Source organism: Pelmatolapia mariae, linkage group LG20 (genome assembly GCF_036321145.2).
Source record: "Pelmatolapia mariae isolate MD_Pm_ZW linkage group LG20, Pm_UMD_F_2, whole genome shotgun sequence".
In the NCBI taxonomy this organism is placed as follows: domain Eukaryota; kingdom Metazoa; phylum Chordata; class Actinopteri; order Cichliformes; family Cichlidae; genus Pelmatolapia; species Pelmatolapia mariae.
In genome coordinates this window covers 16,877,611-16,895,040 of record NC_086244.1, presented here as the reverse complement: position 1 = coordinate 16,895,040, position 17,430 = coordinate 16,877,611, and the positions used below count along the sequence as shown (strand labels likewise).

The window sequence follows — 17,430 nt, the reverse complement described above, 5'->3', positions numbered from 1 at the left end:
ATCTTTCATTAAAGGTTGCTTGGACTGAAATGTTTTTTTGATGGTTGAAAAATAAATAAATGTAACGTTTTCCAGATGGAGATCTGCAGGATGCGACCATAAACACAGAAAGTCCTCTTAAAAAGGGCATAAGGTTCAGTCCAGCCTCTGACCCTACAGTTTCTATCGCCTGTTAGTGAGGACTGTCTCTGGAGCAGAGGGCACAATGTTCAGCCTCCTTCTCTGCATGCTGTCACTTCTTTTTCTTGTCTCTCAAGTACCAAATCTGATATATGATATTTCAAGAGATTAGTTCTATATCAATATTGTAAAAATAACTAACAGTAAACAAGCATGGAAACAGGGTCAGGGGCACACAGGAGGAAACAGGACAGAACATAAAGGAGTGCAGCAAAAACTAATAAAATATTAAAACCATGAGCCGAACATAAAAGTATGAAGTTTTATTTATTTAAAAAATATATATATTTTATTAGATTATTCTTTTTATTTCTGGTCTTTGACAGATGAAAGTTCAGGAAACAATGGCAGAAACGTTCAAAGATGCAGAACGCTGCTGTGAAAACAGGTTAACAAAGATCACAGCAGCTGACATTAAGGGTTTGTTGTGGGCTGCATCAGGCTGAGTCCCTGCACAGCGAGGCACAGAACCTCCAGCAGAACCTCTGGGGGAAGCTCGGGCCGGTCCCAGCCGTCACTCAACTCTTTCAGCTTCTGATCGTTCAAACAGATGAACTCGGCCGCCCAGCGGAGCTCCCCTCCCTCCTGCAGGGGGACGGGCAGGGACTCTGGGAGTTTGGCCCGACCGTCCTTCAGTCCAACCACCTGGAGAAGCAGAGAGGGAGCTGTTGTCAGATCAGATTCAAACATGAGGAAGACTCCGCCCACAGGCTGCTGATAGTGGGCGGAGCTGCTGCTGATGTGCTTTTACACATTTGGGATTTTCTGTTTAGTTTTAGTTTATTCTTCTTCATTATTAAAACATGACAGACGATGTTTTAAGGTGTCAGATTACACATGTTCAGTGTGCTGAGTCTGTAGGATAAGGTGTGATGAGGCTGGCAACTGTTGGGAGGAGCATGTAGGTGCACGTAGGTGAATGAGTGAATGGACCCACCAGCTGGTTGAGGACTCTCAGAGTATCTGGACTGCAGCGGGTCAGAAGTGGCGGCACTTCATCTGGCAGAGCTGCTCAAACATGAAGAAGAAAGACAAAGTTTGATGACGATGTGACGAGCTGAAACACTTTGCTTCAGATGTGTCAATAAAACTGTGAGCTGAGCTCTCACACACTCCCAAATCACACCTGAGCACCTTTATCTCAGCCCCACCACCTCCAGCTCACATACCACACCTGATGTGGAGGATCTACATGTTACTGGATGGGATAAATGTCTTAGAGCGGATCAGCTGACTTACTGTCCAACGCGCTGACCAACACGTGAACGGCATCCTTCACAGCAGTGGAGATGTTTGAGATATCGAGAAGGTCCATGAAGGAGGAGACAGCCTGAGACAGAGTGCCTTCAAATGCTCCATTACTGCAGTGATCCAACTGAGAGGAGCAGAGGATTATTATTATTAGTATCAGAGCAGGGTGGTGTTTAGTCATGGAGAACTTAAAACTACAGTTATGTCCATAAATGTTTGGACAGAGACAACTTTTTTCTAATTTTGGTTCTGTACATTACCACAATGAATTTTAAATGAAAGAACTTAGATGCAGTTGAAGTTCAGACTTTCAGCTTTAAGTCAGTGGGTTGAACAAAAAGATGCATAAAAATGTGAGGAACTAAACCCTTTTTAACTCGGTCCCTCCATTTCAGAGACTCAAAAGTAATTGGACAAATTAAATAACTGAAAATAAAATGTTAATTTCTAATACTCTAATGCTGACAAAACTTTGCTGGCAATGACAGCCTGAGGTCTTGAACTCATCGACATGCTGGGTTTCCTCCTTTTTGATGCTCTGCCAGGCCTCTACTGCAGCGGCATCCAATTTCTGTCTCTGACCTCAGAATTAATTCAGCTTCTTCTGTCCTGTGTCACATCATCATTAAACACTAGTGTCCCAGTGCCTACGGCAGCAATGCATACCCAAACCATCACACTGCCTCCATCGTGTTTTACAGATGTTGTGGTATGCTTTGGATCACGAGCTGTTCCACGCCTGCCATGCGTTTTTCTTGCCATCATTCTGGTTGATCTCGGTTTTATTTGTCCAAAGAATGTTTTTCCAGGACTGTGTCTGTTTGTTTTTTAGCCTTTCTATTCTTGAGTCTTATGAGTGGCTTGCACTTTGCAGTGAACCATTTGCATTTGCTTTCATTCAGTCTTCTCTTTATGGTAGACGATGTTGTTATTTTGTTCAGCTGGTTGGACGTTGTGAGGTCATGACCTCACGGCCCACTGCCCAGTGTCAGTCATTGTGCAAATTTACTGTTTATAAAGTTGGGGAAACCTACAGCCAGCTGAGAGTGAAGAAGTCACTTGGATGAGTGACAAAATGTTTCTTCCACTGAAAACACTATGTCCAGGTGAACAGAATCCCCTTTTTGGGATTTCCTTACCTGGATGATTGAGCATGATCAAGACATGATATGAAGGGGTTTCTCTTCCCCATGGAAATGATTCTGTGATCATCCAGCACTGTTGTCTTCTGTGGACCTCCAGGTCCAGGTTGTGCTGAGTTCACGAGTGCTTTCTATCTTTCTCAGGATTTACCAAACTATAGTTTTTTGTCACTCCCGATATTGTAGCAATTTCTCATATGTGTTTTTTTTCTTCTGTTTTTTCAGCTTAAGGATGGCTTGTTGCACCTGCATAAAGAGCTCCTTTGACCCCATGTTGTTTGTTCGCAGCAAAATCTTCAAAATGCAAGCACCACACCTCAAATGATCTCGAGGCCTTTTATCTGCTTAATTGACAATGAAGTCAACTGTCCAATTACTTTTGCAATGTGTATAGCCTCAAATGAAAGCTGAGAGTCTACACATTATGTCCGTTAACTATAATTGGAACATGTTTCAGTTAATGGGTAAAAAAAAACTTGTGCCAGTATCCAAATATATATGGACCTAACTGTATCTGATGTCTGTAACAGCCCCAAGCCTGTTGTCAGTATTGGTTGTTGGGCCTGTGCATACATGATTTAGGTTGATAAAGATATACCATCAGCATCCGTGGTTCCGATAACCTTACTAGCTGAGAAATATCAGTAAAGAGCATTTAGAAATATAATTCAGCAGCAATAACTTTAAGCGATCATTTTAATCAGTTTCTCACGCTGAAGTGGAGCGATTTTGCTTCACTCTTCTTAGTGCACTGAGGTTTGTGAGGATTTATTTATGCACAGGATTCTTAAGATCCTGCCACAGCATTTCAGACAGGGATAGATCTCTTACAGTTTTCAGAGATGTGCTGATGTGCTCTGATCTTTGACCTAGTTTTGATCTAAGCTTTAGCTGTAGGGCAGATGGCCTCACATTTGAATCTTGAATACTCAGGTTTATGGAGGAGTTTATAGTTTACTCTGTTCAGCTGCTTAGACATCTCAGCTGTGTTCTTGGAGTTTTGTAGTTTGTTCAAAAACAACTTTGCAAACCTAAGCTGAGCTTTTCTGTTCTTTTTAGAAAGAAGAGGGTTTCTCCAGGCAACCCTTCTGAACAAAACCCACATGTTCATTCTTTTTCAAATTTTGCTGTCATGAACTTAATCATTTAACATAAGGCCTGTAGAGTCTGAGATGTAGCTCTTGGGTTTGTTGCAATTTATCTGAGGTTACATGGTCTGACCTGGGATGTCCACTGGTGGGGTAACTGTAGCACTGTGTTAACACACCTGAATGCACCAGACCAGCAAACTGCCAAAACATTTGCTTTTATACAGGCACTCTCCTTTGCTGATAATCCGCTAGACTGGTGCTTGTTTATTCCTGTGGAACCTTCATTCTCACGTGACTGCCTGTTTAACCATCTCTTGACTTTTTGTTCCTTGCAGTAACTGATGAAGAATCAGTTGAAGAATTAAGATCAGTGGGAGATGAAACCTCATGATGAGCACAAAGAAGCTTCAGATGTTGTAAATATTCTTCTTACTGTTTGCTCCAGCAGAGAGAGAGTATCCCCGTCCTCAGCAAGCTCGCTGAGCTTCTTCAGTAGATCACGACGGGTTGACTCAGGAAGATCTGCCAGCGGCTGCAGAAGAGCATCCTTCATCTGTAGTTCTGCGGCAAACACAGAAATAGCAGAATTGATACGATCACACTCAGTAAATTAAAGCAGAGTTTGTGCTGCTGGTCTCAAACTCCAAAAACTTCACTCTGATTAATTCAGAACAGTAAAAGGCTCAAACTGTCAGACACACCTTCTTTAATCTGTTGTAGCATCGCACTCTCTATGTCATCGCCAAAGAGTCCATCTGTAAACAGACCTCAAGATTACTAAAAGTGAGAAAGACTTCATGTTGATGTGAACATTAAGATAAACACGGCATCAACTTCAACCACACACAGCAACATACCGAGGGCACCTCGAGTCCAGGGTTCACACGAGATCTCTAAATGAGAGCAAAGGACAGAAATTATACTCAGTAACACACACACACACACACACACACACACACAATAAACACAGTGTTGTGCTCTTACTCAGCTTCTCATCCTCTATCTTTATCTCCACCAGGCCGTAAGCAAAGGTGGATTTTTCTGGAACAGTGAAGCTTGTCTTCTCTTTTCTGTGCCCCTAAAAACATTTTTTTTGTTAAATTACACATAACTGCACAATCAATACACAAGCATAGAAGAAACACTACCATTACTCTCCATATGCCACACAATTTAGATGATCTTCAGTCCATTTCCAAGAGTTTTAGAGACCTTTGGTCTGACGTTGCTGAGGTGAAGGGATCAGGTTTACAACAGACTGTTTGAATTCTTCCAAACATTTTAAAGAGATGCTGCAGCGCGAACACCCAAATTCTAAAGCTGCTGCCCTCTTGTTGGAACTGACAGCAGCCTTTGACGTGGTCGACCATGATATCCTGCTATCACAGCTGGAATCATATGATGGCCTAATAGGGTTTGCTCTTCAGTAGTTTTGGTCCTACTTATCTGGAAGGACTTTTTATGTCAACATGGGCCATCACAGCTCCAAAATAGCCCCTCTTAATTATGGTGCACCTCAAAGCTCTATTTTGGGTCCTGCCTTGTTTGCACTGCATATGTTGCCACTGGGATCTGTTTTCTCACAGTACAACCTTTCTTCACTTTCTTCTTTTTTCACTATTTTGGAGATGACTTTGAGATCTATCTGCCTTTAAAAGCAGGGACAGACCCACTTCAGCTATTATTATGTTGCATTGATGGTGTTAAACAGTGGATGTCTTTAATTTTTTTTTTTTATTAAATGAAAACAAAACAGAGGCTGTCATTTTTGGTAACTTCATTAAGCACACTGACAGCAGTCTAGGCCCCTTATCTTCCTATTGTAAGACAGTGGTTAAAAACCTTGGTGTGTACCTTGATGGTTGCTTTAAACTGTGTAGGCAGGTGAGTCCAGTAGTCCAATCCAGCTTTTTTCATTTAAGACAGCTAGCCACGGTTAAGCCGTACCTTCCAGCTAATGTCTTTGAACGTGTTATTCATCTCTTCGTTACTTACAGACTGGACTACTGCAATTCTTTGTACTTTGGTTTGGACCAGGCCACTCCTTATCATCTCCAGTTGGTCTGAAATGCAGCTCCTCGTCTGCTAACTGGCACTAAACGGAAGAAGCATATCATCCCGTTTTGGCCTCTCTACATTGGCTCCCTGTTCCTTACAGGATCCAATTTAAAATTTTACTTTTTGTTTTTAAATCATTTAATGGCCAAGCTCCTTTTTACCTACTTGACCACCTTTATATTTATGCTCCAGAAAGAACCACGAGGTCCAAACTAGCCTTAACTATTCAACAGACTAAACTTAACTATCGTGGACACAGAGGCTTCTCTGTAGCAGGTCCCAAACTCTGGAATTGCCTTCCTCTTAATATTAGATCTGCACAAACACTCAAAGACACACACTTAAGTCTGGCTTTTAACACACTCTGACCTAAACATTTTGGTTTTAACAGCCTTAGTTGTTGCTGTTGTTTTAGTTTTTTTAATTGCTTTTCTATATTTTACAGCAACACTGCATTTTATTTATTTTAGTGGCATTTTACATTGTTGAGCACTTTGTGCAGCATTGACTGTTTGGAAATGTGCTATATAAATAAACTTGTCCTTGACCTTTAATGTTACACACAGCTCCATCAGATGATGTCTACAATGGTTCTGGCTGCAGAGCATCTGTTTATGTGCCACTCTACGCTATATAATCACGTCACTCTAATAAAATGACCTGGCTACACCATGGGTCAGGCCTGGTGTCAGGGTTTACAGTGCTGGGTATTCTGCCTGCTTGTTAGAACAAACTGCACTCTGGTCAGTTTGTTCTTCACAAACAAGTAATCAATTCATTACCAATACAGCTCAAACACGAGTTACTGAAAACAAAGCTGAGCCCAGAATGTCTTCATCCTTTGGAGATTCACTCACCTTTGCAAACAGACTCAGTATCTTTATGCAGGAGGCTAACAAGGACCCATCCTTCGTGCACTTTCTAATAAGTGTGACAGGACAGGAGTTGTAAATTGTCTGGTGAACAAAGGCCAGTTTATCCTTCGTTTTCAGTGCCAGCAGGTTCACTTTGTCTGTTTTTATGGTCCTGGAAACAGGAAGCAGCAGCAGAGAGTGAAAAGGTTAGCGCATGTTTGGAAAACAGCGATCTCTGAGCAGAGACAGAGCCCTACCCGTCACTGAGCGCGCTCCTCAGGGCTTTAAGGTCGACTTTCTTCGACATCATGTTGACTGGCTGAACTAGTCCATCCATGCTGTCAGCGCCTGCATTCACTTCAGCTTCATACACACCAACGTCTTTTCCACCTAACCCTCCTCTCCCGCTCGTCTTTGTTGAAGTCATGAAATTACTCACAAAGGGCTCATCTGTGCACTCTGGAGGGAGAAAGGAGCATCACTTACACATGATACAGTCGTTCTATATATTATGAGGTCAATGTACCACCACACACAGGTCAGCTTAATGAGGGTGAGTTATTTAGGAGACAGAGGCAAACCCACCGCCACCTCTGGCATAACTGGAGTATGTAAGTAAAGACACACACTCCCAGCTGATTCTCCCTTCTGTGGATTAAGGAATGTGAGTATTAGTTCACTGTGACACTGGTGAGCCTGTTTGCCTTGCAGGTCACAACCCATCATCCTCTGTCTTACTTTATCGCCCTTCCTTTCTCTCTGGCAAAAGTATGGATGATGAGGGGCAGAGATGTAGGCCCTAGCACCAATAGCTGGCCCATCTGAATAAGATAGATTCTGTGAATTAAGGTCAGCATGTGAACTACAGTATTATATCATCATCACCAGGCTAATGGGACTCAGTCAGAAAAAAGGTGTATTTATATTGTGTGACACAAAATATGTTTGTGTTTATGCATCTGAATACACACCTGGGCTGAAGTCTTCCACCGCCATGAGCTCGGGCAGACTGAGTTGCATTATCTTGTACTTTTGCACTGGCCAGAATTTTCCTCTGCTGACTTTGACCAGAGTCAGCAGATCTACTTTCTTGATTAGGCTCTCATTATAGATGAGCTCTTTATCTCCCACCTTTTCAATCAGTTCTTTGGCCTCAGCTGCAAACATCTTCTGTGGAGACAATAAAACAAACACAGCTGTTTTCAGTTCACTGCATGAATTTCTTAATGGTTAATTTGCAGATTTATCCAAATGCTAAAAAAATGATAAACTTTTCCTGCTTCCAGGAAAAGATAGGATGCTGTCTAAGATGCAAATCTAAGAGAATGCAGCCATTTGCAAATCCTTATAACCCAATATTTAATATAAAAGAGTAAAAATAAACCTAGGTTTCTCTGATCATTACCAAAACATTACAGTATGGAGCCACTCAAAATGCTAAAAGTTCAACATATTAAACACTGAAACTGAGAAATGTTGTGTCTGTGAAAGGTATCTGATTACAGCACATGTCGGTCCAAACCATCTGAAAAATGGCCACGATTTATAACCATTTAAATATTTCTATTTGTGTCTCTCAAAACTTTAGTGTTCCCGTTCTCTATGACAGTTATTCTAAAATGTTCCAATTCTTTCGACCATTTCATACAAATAGGAGTTAACCTCCAGTGAACTGTTTTCATCAGCACTCTGGAACTAAGTATTTTCCTAATTGCCTATTTTTTTTATCCACAGTTCACTGCAAAACATCAGAATGTGGTGATAGGAAGTTGATATTATAATCAAATCTAAGTAAAGTAAGTATTTATTAACAGGTTCTAGTAAGCAAGCTCATTAATCCTGTTTTATACTCTTTACATTGACTCCCAGGAGAGATACCAAGCACTCCACGGCCAAGCTTCAGCCTTACTGAACACTCTGCTGCTCACAGACTCGTCGTACCAGATTAAAGCTGGAGGAGAACGCAGCCTTTCAGTCTGTGGCTCCAAGACTGAAACATTTTTGTTTAGTCAGGTTTTTCTGATGTTCACTCTATTCTGCGGCTCAACTTGTTTTTCTATAATATATTATTTTACTCTATTTTGTTGTGCAGTGCTTTTTCTGTGCGTTCTAAAAAGACTTTACTTTCTACAAACACTCCTACAAACACTGAACCCTCTCATTCTCTTCAGCGGTGACCTCATGGTGGTGTGATCTGAAGGTTTTCTGTAGTTATTACTAAATTATTTAAATTCTAAATAATTTCTCATCTTATTCAGATATGTACAGTCTGCTCTGAGCAGAGACATTGTCACTTAATCTGCACATACAAGTGTTTCCTGTGCAGACGTCACACAGCGATGAAATATCTTCATTATCTCATGTTTAATCTATGGTGAGATATCGGTACTTTTACAGACACAGAGATTATAATCAGGGGAACTAGTTTTTAACAAAATACAAAGTGTCTCAAATGATGTATTCACTGATCACACAGCAATCAGGAAACCCATTAGCACTACAGACATAAACAAGCTTAAGCTCAACAGGGATGCACACGCTGATGCTTCAGTAATAAACACACGAAAGCCTCAAGCGCCGTTTCACCTGCGCTGCAGGATTACGACTGTAGCTTACAGTGGTGGGAGCAGACGCCACTAAAACACCTTGTTGTTTTGGTGTCACTCTGCTGCCTAAAATAACACGAGGTAAGCTGAAACACAGAGCTAGGAAACTTTAGTCTTACCGTGCTCGTCCTCAATGCTGATTAAACTGTTGTTTCACTTTCTCTGTAGCTTCAGAAGTATCAGGGTCCTCGACCTACAGGAAATGAGTAGTGTGGTGTTTTTAACCTCAGTGCCTGCAGAGTTCAACAGCTGAAAGTTACACTTTTCAAAAAGAGCTAACCTCAAAGGCTATAAATTTATTATAAATGACACCTTATTGCACTGATCATATAAAAAGCCATGCTAAGAAATCATATAAATCATATAAAAGCCTTGATATAATCTGCCTGCGGTGGTTGTTTTATCTGTGGCTCTTATCAGGATAAGAGAAAACAGAAGTTGTCCACTGAATTCGCCTGCGTGTTGTTTATTAACTCTGCTGATAATCAGCTGCATATGAAAGAAGTGCATGAGTCTTTTAGAAGGAGGATGTATGGCCTTCGCTCAGTGGGTTCTTAAAAAAAGGCTGGGTGTGGAAAATTAGTCACAGTTTGGGTGTTCGCGTGAAAAAGGGAACCTGAGTGGTTATATGAAAAAAAAGTTTCTAAATAAACTTTAAAAACAGGAAGTAAAAAAACCACCAACATAATAGGAAATGCTTGAACACCATTAAACAGTCAGTAACATCCTCTGACTGCACGCTTAACTGCTTATTTCAGAAACGTGGTTTGGGATGTGGCGTCTGATTTCATCATGGATTCTTTGACTAATGAGCTTCCGACTCTTGTTAATGGAGCCGCTCAATAGTATGATGAAGAAAATACTACATTTCAAAGGCCAATTATTAGTATTGTCACTGAATTATTGCATGGTAAATATTTCCGATGATGGACTCATATTGTTTGTCGACAAACAAATAAGCAGCTTAAAACTTTCCTTTGAGGCAAAAAAATAAAGCAAACAAGAAGCTGAGAGCACAAACTTCCAGCGGGCAGCATTCACCCTTTAGGGAAACAGTATTCATTTGTTCTCTCTGGTCTTTTTAAACAGACTCTATCAGCGCCTGAATGTAACAAACACAGTTACTGTCTGACTATCGACACCAGGTTACATCAGGATAAACCACATAACATTAACAACATTACACACAAACATTGTGTAGGTGTAGATGATGGATGATAGGTACTGATTAATAAATAACTGTACATGAATAACTGGAGCTTGTTACATAATATTACACTACAGTATATTTCTACCTAAGCAGGAAGCTCATTCTGTTTCTGCTTTCTTTAAACATACATCACATTTAACACATTTTCGAGAAACTTGAAAGAAAGGCGCATGTGCAATGTAAAAGTGAGGTCAGAGGTCAAATGACATGTGACATGATGTTTTAAATGTCTATATAATGACAACACACAGCACACTTGTAAGAATCATAGCCTCTAAATTCAACAGTTTTTTGTCTATTTTTGTGGATAAAAAAGGAAATTTTAATCAGAATTCATTAAAATCTCATCGTCTTACAGACAGAATGACGGCACGCCCACAAACACTACCAAAAAAAACGTACCCAACGTTTAATCTCTATCAAACATTCATCAAATTAAATGAAATGATTTTAATTGGTGTCAGATTTGTGTAGAGTCACTGTGTTATTTTCATTTTTTTAACACCTGCACACATCTAAGTGTGAAAAGTAGTCTACAGGTAACGGAAGATGTCAGCAGGTCTGAATACGATGCTGCGCCAGGCTGACTGAAAGGAAACATGATGGTGAAAATGAATCAATAAAAGGAAAACATACCAGAAGGCAGGCGACGTCCGAGCTTCAGCTAAACTCGAAGCAAACACAGAAAGAATCGGGCAGAAGCAGACACGTCAGGAGCTGCTCAGAGGCATCAGTGTGCCATCACACAGGACGGCGTTATCATCCATCTGAGACAGAAAGAAACAGTTATGCAAGTCAAGAGGAGGGAGGGAACTCTGAGCCACAGATGTTTGAGTGTTAGTGACATAGTGTTAAAGTTAGACCCGCTTACCTCAGCTCAGCTTAGCTCTCCTCTCCCATCTTTACATCCCATCACAAGCTGACACATCTGCTGTGGATGAAGGTGCAGCGTCATTAGCAGATCAAGGATTTTAACCCAGAGTGAGACTTTATTGTGTTGGGAGACTTTAACAGAGTCAGAATGAAGAAACTTTTTCCAAAATACTATCAGCTATCAGCAGATTTTCCTTTTTCCTACAGGAGGCGGTCAGACAGGACGTTACAAAGTCCTCCCCTGTAAGCTGCCAGCTCATAGACTGAGCCGTAAACAGGAAAAAGTGACTCATGTCATTATCAACGATCACATCCGTCCAGCCCTCCGGCTGCTCTGCTTGTTACGGTCTGTCACCTGATGCAGGAGTACCAGAGGAACACTATAAAACTGTAGCACTGCGGTCTCAGAGTTTGGGAAACACTCAGACATGCACTCACACTTTACTGCATTACAAAGTGTAACAGTGGTATTTGCCCTGTGACAGCTTAACCTGCTGCTTACAGTTTCCATTCACATGCTGCACACCTCCACCCTGTGAACACCTGAGATTACGCCCACGATGTGTCACAAAGAGGCCCTTTCTCAATTCTAAGTACGCGAGTCCGTGCTCGCGTTCTCGGCGAGACCGGACTTGCCGAGACCGCGAGCACGGATTTGTACAATTGGAACACCAGCGTACTTGATGATGTCACAGGTCCGGAGTTTTTACTGCCGTCCCCTCTTAATTTAACTGTGAGTAATATGTTATAGGCTTAACTTTAATCACAGCCAAACCGGTTTACTCAGGAACAAATAAAACACTGAAAAAAACCAAACATCAACATTTAGAAGTGATCTAAGTGACTTATATATCATGTTTAACCTCAGTAGCGAAATCTCTATTAATAAAAATAGTGTACATGTATGACTTAATAAAAACAAGCAGGTGAGATGTTAGAACACTTTTATTTTTATTTTAGTGGACACTCAATACAATAGACAGCTGCTGGGGTTTGGGGTTTGTTTAACCTGAGTAGCGAAAAGACAGCGAGGGGGTTGAAAACGATGTGCCGGCAGTCCGCTGTTCTCGCCGGCTCTAGTGATCCTCGACCTCGCTGTCTGCTATGGAGCTGGCGGGTCACAGACGTCTCCGAAAACGTCGGCGCACGTTTGGAAATATATGATATGTTGATAAATCGAGCAGATATTTGAAGCTTACACAGCTACATTCTCGCTTGAAAATAACTTAAAAGTTTATTTTGTGACCCAGAAAGAGTAATATTTAAAAGTTTTTAGCCCCGCTTGTCCGCCATTGCCGCGTTTGAGTTTTGGACGAAATGAATTCTGGGATATTTAGCTGTACCAAGTCCACACAAGTCACCACTGATGCATGCTCAATAAAACAGGCGGAGCGAGGACACATCCGGGACTTTTTCGCGCTCTCGGCTTGATGTGTACTTTGAATTGGAACAGTACTTGGTCTCCGACTGATGACGTATCACGAGTACACGAGAACGCAAGTACGCACAAGTACGCATATTGAGACAGGGCCAGAGACTTCAAGTGACCACAGGTGAAATAATCAATGGTCGTGTCCAAATTCATGGGCTGCATCCTCCTGAGGACCCGGCCTTCGCGGTCTACGTGGGCCGGGTCCTCAGAAGGTCGGGTAGGCCGGAAGTAAACGGCTGGGGAAATTGGACGGTCCAGCCTTCTGATTAGCGTCACCGCTGTCTCTGTGGAGTTTAATAAACTCGGCCGTCTGCTCCTTGCTATTTAAAATATAAGAGGACACTGGCGAAAATTCTCGACCATCTCACACTTTTGTTTAAACAGTTTTCTGTTTGACGTTTATTCAGCTGTGTGAAAACCAAGGAGGAACCCACCCGGGGGATTAATAAAGTTTTATTTTATCTAATCTAATCTAATAACTTTAATCTCAGCGAAACCAATTTACTCACGAACAAATAAAACACTGTAAAAAGCCAAACAATAACATTTTTAGGTTGTCTAAGTGACTTATATATTACGTTTAACCTGATTAGCGAAAGTCGGCAGTGATCTGAAAATGATGTGCCGGGAGTTGTGCCGTTCTCGGCGGCTTCAGTGACCCTCGAGCTCTCGGCTAGCTATCGAGCTGGTGGGTAACAGATGTCTCCGAAAACGTCGAAGCACTTTTGCAAATATGTGACATCTTGATAAACAGAGCAGATATTTGAAGTTTACACACCCACATTCTCGCCTGAAAATATGTTAAAAGTTTATTTTGTGACCCAGAAAGATTAATAAGAGTAATTTTAAAAACTTAGTAGCGGCCGCCATTGCCGGAAACTGCAGTTTGGCTGGGCCGCGCTATGAATTCTGGGATATGGTGGGCCACGAAGGACACACCCGACCCATCCTTCAAATTCGGGGAAAAGGAGGACGCATTTGTCGGCTGCATTCGGAGGAGTCTACCAATTTGGACAGCCTTCGGCGCGTCGCTGTGACGTAATCAGTCTACAAATTCGTCCTCAGGAGGATGCAGCCCATGAATTTGGACACGACCAGTGAGAGTAAATCCCTGAATGTCATGTGACCTGGGAGTACATACGTCACCCTAGGAAACCGGAGCCTGGAATGATTGGCCGTCAGCTTCAAATCATGACGAGGGCGTTGCTTCCAGGGTGTTCACTGATGAATAATGAGTTGGGGAGATGGTGTCAGTGCTTTATTTAGTGATCTCCTGAAGAAAAGAAGCACAGCTCACCTGTAAGATAAAAATGGTTTTGTGTCACATCTGAAGGATGATGTGAGGCTGCGTGTCAGGTAAAGGACCCGGGAGATGACAATCATTACGTGCAGGATTTGGGGAATGTTTCTTGTTTTGTTTATTTTCTCCATCATGTTTGCCCAGGCTTTAATATCTCCTGTTCCAGTGTTGGGTCATGAGGTCAGTGCATGAACAAGCTCAGGCTGCAGACTGAGGAGATGGAAGCCCCACCTACCTGTTGGTCAAACCTTCTGTTTAGAAAAGACCAGTCAATCAGAAGACAGCTGTCTTGGAATAGGGTGGAATGGAGGCAAATGAGCTGCTGTGACAATCCCTGAAAGGAGCAGAAAGAAGAAGATTAACTAAATATCAGTGAGCAGTGATTTCTGCTTCTTACTCACCTTTGTTTCCTCCTCCCTGCCCTACTGTGCAATTACCTGCTCCACCCTGACACGCTTTACCTGTCTGTCTGTCTGTCTGTCTGTCTGTCTGTGTGTGCTCCTGTGACCTGACCTTACAGAGATGATGTTCTGCTGTCTGTGAAGGTTAGCAGCATTACCGAGCTTCAACCATGGTGACAGCAAACAAAAAGACACCTGACACAGGGACCCTGCTACAGGGACACTGTCACGGGAACGCCTGCCAGAACAAAGATTTCTGTACCCACCGTAGCAGGAGGTGGACAGTAACTGTTTTATGATGAAGTTTTCCTAAATATAGGCTTAACGCTGACTTTGATAGAGATGATGTGGTGTATTTAACCTGTTATTTAGCCGACACATGCACTTTGAGGAGCTGACAGCTCTTTGAAGTGCGTGTTTCTGCTTTTTAGAGTTTTGTGTTGGGGTAATAAAAACCAGTAAAAACTCTGTCATATATGTGGGCATGTAAGATTAACATCGCCCGCCATCTTGGGTTAGGGACACAGTTTGGCTTACACAGAATTGTTGCCTGTTTGTGAAGCCGAAGGGAAAATCTCTGAACAGAAAAACTGTGTTAAAGGCCAAAGTGAGTGAAGGAAGCTTCATCTGAAAAATAACACCTTCTCGTTTCTTAACCACGCGTCAGTTTTCCTTTGACGTGTGGTTAAAATGAAGCAACACTGAAGAAAACGGAGGCTTATAAACGTCGACATAGTTGTTCTTTTTTCACATCTGCAACCTCTTAAAGACCTTTTAGCTCTGTGAGTACCTGTTTGTTCTTGACAAGAAAGAAAACTGGACTGTGGTTTATTGTAAAAACGTCTTTCAGGCTGAAGTCAGTTCCTGTAAAGTAAAAGTAAAGTAATAAATAGTAAAGTAAAAGTTTCTTTAAGCTCTGCTCATCTGGCTCAGGTTTTGATTATTGTTTATATGTTTGTGTTTTTGTCTTGCTGTTATTTCCTGTTTTACTTCATGAAGTAATGAAGTAGTTTCATAGTCGTGCTGCTACCTTGTTGTTAGATCTTTATCATTTGTGGTTTATAGTTTTCTACTCTCTGTCTGTAATGGGTTTTATGATGAAGGGCCAAGCTAAATAATAAATATAATGAAACAATAAAATTCTCTTTATACTCTGCGTGTTACTGAGCTTTGACTTCTTCAGACTTTTGTCTTATTCAGTTCAGGTTCAGTCAGAAACCTCAGCTCTGCTTCTGAAGGTCAAGTCTGAGCGTCTGTGAAGGTTCTCAGTCATCCAGGTCATCGTAGTCTAAGGAGCTTGGAAAGAAAAGCGTCTGGACTTCTTTAAGTTGCTTGAAGATGTTTCACCTCTCATCCAAGAAGCTTCTTCAGTTCTAAGGGTCAAATGGTGGAGAGTCCCAGATTTAAACCCAGTGGGAGTTTCCCCCCAAAGAGGGACCTGATGATCCTCTACCTAATCACATGAGCCAAGGTGTGAAAACGGGTGCGGGTCACAATCAGCCAGGGTTTCGGGTGAGCTCATTGTGAAACCTGGCCCCACCCAATCATGTGATTTCCTGAAGTCAGATGGCCCAGGGTGTGAGTGGGCGTTAAGGCGTCTGGGAAGGGATCTCAAAACTGGATTATAGATGGCAAACAGTTGGTGTCGTAAACCACCGCCTCTGTCAAGTCTGAGCATATTTAGTCTATAACAACATGCATATCATACATGATTACATATTTACAGCCAGTTAATGATCCGACAGGCACGTAGAGGTCTGTCAGTGTCCTCATCTACCATCTGTGCACTTTGAAATTAACCTGTGATCAGGCTGTAATTTTGCTACTTTTCTCCTGGTGTTCATTCCCGCAGAGTTTAGCCGCTGCATCAACCTGTCACGGCCTCTGCTGGACAGAAACAAGCATAGAGGATAGATGTAGACTTATTAATGCCACACAGGTGAAACTCACTCATGTTACAGAAGCACAGGGGTCAGCAAGGAAAAGTGAGTTAGAGTTATATCACGCAAAAAAAGGAAAAAGTGTGTGTGTGGGGGGAACTATTTACTATATACAAGTGAAATTTCTAATCCATACAAATGGTTATCAATACCTCTGCCTTCTTTTTACTTCAGACAATCTGATTTGACTTTTCAGAGTAGATTCAAATCTGCAGGGAGACGCTGTGAAGATTAGACACACAAAAATAAATAAATAAAATAAGGCAGTGAGTGTTAATTTCTCCAGTGAGCAGTAGGCAGGGTTTTCTTGTGAATAGTGGGGGAGAGTAACCATATTTTTGCACATGTGTTTGGGTTATTTACTGGTAAATGGACCTCCACGTCTGAGAAGTTACCTGAAGCGAGGTAGCTGAAGAGTCTCAGCATCTTCACACTGAAGGTGGATTAATGTAGTGCTCAGGTGAAAGGTGGAGCTTCCTTTGGAGGTTTTTCCAGGCACGCCAAACTGGGATGAGTGCGTGGATGCTGGATCTGGTCCGAGGACTCCTCGGAATCTTCCAGGAGCTCTAATACAGAGAATCGTGATGAGTCTTAGGCTACGTCCACACTGCAGGTCTTAATGCTCAATTCCGATTTTTTGATCAAATCCGATTTTTTTGTCTGCTTGTTCACACTACAAATAAAATGTGACAGCAAACGCGCTCTAGTGTGACAGGGCTCTAGAGTGCGACCAAATTTTTCAATGGTGCGACTAAAAGAAAAATCTTAGGTCGCACCGGTGCGATCAAATGTTCGAGTAAAAAAAAAAAGACTAAGCAACTCTGAAAGTCTCCTTGTGGTCAACAGCAGACACACATTATGCCCCTATCATGGTCTAAACCAATCAAAGATAGTCAGGGGCGGGACCTCTCTGATTGGCCGTGGTCCAGTTCAAAGTGCAGGCAGATAGAGAGGTGAGTAACTTGAATAAAGCCATATCGATTCATTAAATCCTGAATTGACTTTTAAATATAAATGTATTTGGCCAGAAACGCCAGAATCTCAGGATAAAGCTCACAAAACTATTTCAACAAACAGTAAATGAGAGCAGGT

The 17,430-nt window shown here is 41.9% G+C and overlaps 1 protein-coding gene across 1 annotated transcript; it reads right to left on the bottom strand.

Moving 5' to 3' along the window:
- Positions 1 to 498: 498 nt before the first annotated feature.
- Positions 499 to 9,315, bottom strand: LOC134619039 (uncharacterized). The gene is made up of 11 exons (XM_063464735.1): positions 9,302 to 9,315; positions 7,548 to 7,743; positions 6,834 to 7,035; positions 6,580 to 6,748; positions 4,649 to 4,742; positions 4,522 to 4,557; positions 4,366 to 4,419; positions 4,098 to 4,225; positions 1,420 to 1,555; positions 1,118 to 1,188; positions 499 to 825 (listed from the first exon to the last, which is right to left on the bottom strand). The coding sequence occupies exons 2-11, from the start codon at positions 7,741 to 7,743 to the stop codon at positions 595 to 597; spliced, it is 1,317 nt and encodes a 438-aa protein (XP_063320805.1). The 5' UTR covers positions 9,302 to 9,315; the 3' UTR covers positions 499 to 594.
- Positions 9,316 to 17,430: the final 8,115 nt, after the last annotated feature.